Source organism: Euphorbia lathyris, chromosome 10 (genome assembly GCF_963576675.1).
Source record: "Euphorbia lathyris chromosome 10, ddEupLath1.1, whole genome shotgun sequence".
Taxonomy (NCBI): domain Eukaryota; kingdom Viridiplantae; phylum Streptophyta; class Magnoliopsida; order Malpighiales; family Euphorbiaceae; genus Euphorbia; species Euphorbia lathyris.
Window position 1 is genome coordinate 18,958,591 of NC_088919.1, and position 5,306 is coordinate 18,963,896.

The window sequence follows — 5,306 nt, forward strand, 5'->3', positions numbered from 1 at the left end:
TTGCATATACATCTATTGATAGATCCCAATTAAAAGAAAATGAAAATGTAGAAATAAGGAAGGATAGTTGTTGTAGCATATATTTCAACAACGTTTATGATAAAAAACGATAAATCACAAATCTTACATTTTTTTATTGTTTTTTTTACAAGAGCATGGGTTGGAATTCATAATTTTTTTATCTCAAAATTTTAAAGTTTTATCAATTAAGCTATGCTTTTTTATCGTGATTTTACATTATTAGTTGTGCGATATTAAAAAGACTACGATTATTTTATGATATAAGAGTAACATTAAGAGTGATTTAAGAATAAGAGTCTGTTTGATTCACTTGTTTTTATTTGTTGTTTGATGTTGTTGATGAATAATAGATGTTAGTTAACTTTTCCTACTAAAAGCAATTAATAACATTTTTCTCATGATTTATTATTTGGTAACATTTGTATAGTGACCTATCAAAATTAGTGCAATCTCAATTGTATTTTAATTTCTATACTAATTTTAATTTGTTATGAATTAAGAAAATGTTATCAAATAATAAGTCTGAAACCAAAAATAAAACATTTTGAATATGTGAAGAACTAAGTGTTATCGGATAATAAATATAAGAATAAATATAATATTTTAGAAGGTTAAATCCCCAAAATGAATTATTTGAGGAAATTATTTTCAACCTAGTAATGGTTGGGAAATAATTCTCTTAAAGGTTTTATTTTTAACTTTATAATTAAAAACAGTTGGATCCACCGTAATAGTACAAAAAATAAAAAGAGTTACTTTTATCTTTTGTACTATTACAGCAGATCCACCGCTATAATGGTATATTATCACGTCGTAAATGGCTCCTTTTAGAGTTTAACAATATCTGGGTGTTTGTTAGAGGTGATAAAGACATAGAAATAGAGATAAAAAACCGAAACGAGTTGTCCTATACTTGTTTTAGAGATAGATTGAGGAGATAAGAGCGGGATATGAGTATGTGATTCGAACCCATGACCTCCCAAGGCTTAGGTAAGCTCTCAACCACTAGGCTAAGAGCTTCACCACTAATGTTATGTAGTTTAAATAAAGTTAAAATAGTAAAATGTATTATTTTATCTCTATCCGTATCCCACCTACCAAACATTGAATAATAATTCTGGACTATCACATTTTTATCCATATTCCAACCATTTATTCTTATCCATATCCAAACCTTTATCCTTATCTATATTTCAATAGAATATCAAACGTCCCGTATAAATAAAAAGTTAAATAGTACGTTAAGCCTATGATTCTATTCTATCTAACTATTATTATAGAGATAAATTTTTTTTAATCTATATTCTATCCTTGTTGATCTATAACAGGTGATGTGCAAATTGTAACCACATAACCAAAATAAATTTACAAAAAAGTAGTTTTAAATTGGTTTGGTGAAGAGAATAAAAAAAAATGTAGCATCACAAGTAGTATAACAAGAACTTATAAGTAGTTTTATTAAAATTGTAATAATTACAATTCATTATATTCGAAATCCAACTGTATCCCTTCTTGCTCTCTCTCTTCCCAAACACATCTTCGTTCCGCGAATCTCTCTCTCTCTACCGAATAAAAATATCAGAAACGAAAAACAAGAATTATCAAAATCCAATTGCATGAGCTTCTGCGTCTCCAGCTTTGGACATGTCACCCTTCTAGGAAGGGTTAAATCCAACCCTGCCCTAAGCATACGCCTAATTAAGAAGCTGATCTAATTCAACAACTTCCATCACCGACCACCGTCCATTCTCCTCACAATGGAAGGCGGTGGCGGAGTTTCCGGAACTAATCATCTTGCTGCCGCGGCATTGCTCCTCAAGATTCTCTCTGAAATCGTTGGAATCTCCACCCGAAATGGCTCTCGAATCAATGCCAATGGTTTCCTCTTTAAAAAGGATTGCACAGATCTGGTGCGGAGGATTTCGCTTTTGACGCATTTCTTTGAGGAGATGAGGGATTCTAAAGCTGAACCTGCTCCCTTGGATGCCTCTGGTTCTTGTTCTTCATCTTCTGGGAATTGGTTCTCTGATCTTGTTGACGCTCTTCAGGCTGCTAATCGTCTTCTACAGGCTGCTGCTACTTTTAGATCGATTGATAATTCTGTAAGTTTCTCAATATTATAGTCAAATTAGGGGAATGGAGCCTATCGTTCTTTTCTTTTGCCTGCATTTACTTTGCGAACACAAAATTGTGGTGTGATTTTGTTGAGCACTATTGCTACTAAGAAGCAGTTGGTTTAGTTGACAACTTTGTGAAATTGCAATCTGTCTCTTGCTTACTAGAATTCTACTTGCCTAACTTTCTGTTGATTAACTGCAAAATGCAGGTCTATGTAAATTTTCTTTCATCTTCTTTGTGAAATCACCTATTGTGCTGTCATTGTTAGACTAGTTTTCTTTTGATTTTGGTGTTTGATCTATTTATGCAGGGCGTTAAATCACAAAATACTGTTTGAGTTTGTTGTAAATCAATTGTTAGATAAAGAATATGATTTAAAAGTTTGTTGAGCTATTGTTTTGGAAATGCTGAAGAATACTTTAATAACCGAATGACTACAAAAAGGTTTGTAAAAAAATTGACTACAGAAAGATGGCGGTGAAGCTTAATCTTTCACATTTGCTCACCAAAAACAGGAAAAGGAAATCCTGAGATGCTGAATCTGTATTATTTGCAACTTTTTAATTAATTCCTTTATCATTATTTGGATGTCATGCACAGTTTTCATATGGTGATGGTGATCATTTGGATAAGATTTTTTGTTTTAGGGTAGTTTTGCAACTTTTACACCTGTTATTGCTGAAATCTATTGTGGTTATACATGTCTCTCTTAAAAATGTATAGGTACCTCTCTGAACTTTACTATGTATTGATTTAAGGATGAAGCCGCCAAGAAAATTTCCATCCAATTCCATTCTGTGACATTGAAACTGGAAAAGGCTTTGTCAAATCTGCCATATGATCAATTCAACATCTCAGAGGAAGTACAAGAACAGGTATCTTTTGAAATACCTGTGAGTCTCTATGGTTATGGTCTCTATGGGACTCAACTTTGACTCACTTTTTTTTTACTAGGTTGCTTTGGTAAGGTCACAGTTGCGAAGAGCCGCAAAGAGGTATGGTTCAATGAATATGAGAATGATTTCTTTTCCCTTGGCTGAGCCCACAGATGGAGATGTTGATCAGATACGTAAGGGGAACAGCAGGATGTCTAGAAGCACACAATTTGAGAAAAATAGTACAATGACTGATGAAGTTGCGGGCAGGGTGGATGCTGTTTCAGGATGTAATGGGTTAAAGAATGATACAGACCAAGTCGCCCATGAATCAAATGAAGTTGACAGCAGCGAGAAAAATAATTTGGCTTGCAAGAACGTGGAGGATTTAAAGAAAGCTGATGCTCCTGCAATCCCTGATGATTTTTTGTGCCCAATATCTTTGGAATTAATGAGGGATCCTGTTATTGTCGCAACTGGTCAGGTACATTTTACAATTTTAAAGTACACCTAAAATGTGTCTCCATATTCAAAATAAATTTATAAAATCTCAATTTTGATATATAACTTACAATTCTGCAGACTTATGAAAGGTCTTACATTCAAAGATGGATAGACACTGGGAATGCAACATGTCCAAAAACTCAGCAGAAGCTTGAACATTTGACACTGACTCCAAATTATGTTTTGAGAAGTCTAATAATGCAGTGGTGTGCACAGAACCATATTGAGCAACCAGCAGGATTAGCAAATGGAAGGATAAAAAAGAGTGATGGATCTTTTCGTGATGTAAATGGTGATGTGGCAGCCATTCAGGTACTAGTCCGTAGGCTCTCAAGCCGGTGCAAGGAGGAGTGTAGAGCTGCTGTATCTGAAATCAGATCATTATCAAAAAGAAGCACAGATAACAGGATACTAATAGCAGAAGCAGGAGCTATTCCTGTTCTTGTCAACCTTTTAACTTCTGAAGATGTGTCAATACAAGAAAATTCAGTTACTGCTATTCTAAATCTTTCCATATATGAATCTAACAAGGCAATGATAATGCTTGCTGGTGCCATTCCTTCTATTGTTCAAATTCTCCGAGCTGGGAGCGCAGAAGCAAGAGAGAATGCAGCAGCAACACTTTTTAGCTTGTCACTTGGGGATGAGAACAAAATAATAATTGGTGCATCCGGGGCAATACCAGCTTTAGTAGAGCTGCTTGAAAATGGAGGGCCAAGAGGAAAAAAAGACGCTGCAACAGCCTTGTTCAATCTTTGCATTTATCAAGGCAACAAGGGTAGGGCTGTGAGGGCTGGAATTATTCCAGCATTACAAAAGATGCTAACGGACGCTAGAAATTGCATGGCTGATGAGGCACTGACCATTCTTTCTGTTCTAGCTAGCAACCAAGATGCAAAAGTTGCGATAGTAAAGGCTAGTACTATACCTGTTCTGATAGATCTGTTGAGAACAGGTCAGCCCCGCAACAAAGAGAATGCAACAGCCATTTTGCTTTCCTTATGCAAGAGAGATCCTGAAAATCTTGCCTGCATAAGCAGACTTGGTGCTGTCATACCACTGATGGAGCTTGCAAAGAGCGGCACCGAGAGGGCCAAGCGGAAGGCAACTTTATTGCTTGAGCATCTTCAGAAGGTACACCAACACCAACGCTAGCAGAGGTAGTTGACCAAAAATCTATATTTTCAAAATTTTCAAATTTTTTTTGTTTCTTTGATCCATATTTATTTGACAACGATTGCCTCACCATTAATGTGAAACTGAGAATATAAGCATGGGAGACAAAGACAAAGTCTTTCTCGTTGCTCTCATTGTATTTATTTCCTTCATTTTTTTGAGTGTGTAAAAAATACGATTGATCTTCTGATGTTAATTTTGGTTCATGATTGATTGCCAAGTTGGTTTATGATCCAAAGGAGAACACAACATCCTTTTAAAGCTTTACATGGACTTGGTGTTGCACAATGTTATTAATAAACTGGAATATAAAACCATTGAAGTTTTGAGCGATTAAGAGGCAATTTGACACTTCAATTTAGTCTCAGTTTGGTTCAAAGTGAACTTAAGTATCACTTTGCTCCTTGAACTTAGCATTTTGGACAGATTGATTTAAAAAGACACATGTGAAGATTGAAATTGACACAGCAAACAAATTCCCCAATCATTTATCTACTTGTGTCATGTTTGGGTTAATTTGGCAAGAAAATACCAACACATAATGTTCCTTTTTTGAGACATTAATCCTGCCTTCACTGCCTAATGGGCCGAATTGTCCCTTTGTACGGTTTT

General features: G+C 35.0%; 1 protein-coding gene across 1 annotated transcript; it reads left to right on the forward strand.

Moving 5' to 3' along the window:
• The first annotated feature begins 1,497 nt into the window (after window positions 1-1,497).
• Window positions 1,498-4,890, forward strand: LOC136208895 (U-box domain-containing protein 11-like). The gene is made up of 4 exons (XM_066000187.1): window positions 1,498-2,123; window positions 2,898-3,014; window positions 3,094-3,498; window positions 3,597-4,890. The coding sequence occupies exons 1-4, from the start codon at window positions 1,779-1,781 to the stop codon at window positions 4,671-4,673; spliced, it is 1,944 nt and encodes a 647-aa protein (XP_065856259.1). The 5' UTR covers window positions 1,498-1,778; the 3' UTR covers window positions 4,674-4,890.
• Window positions 4,891-5,306: the final 416 nt, after the last annotated feature.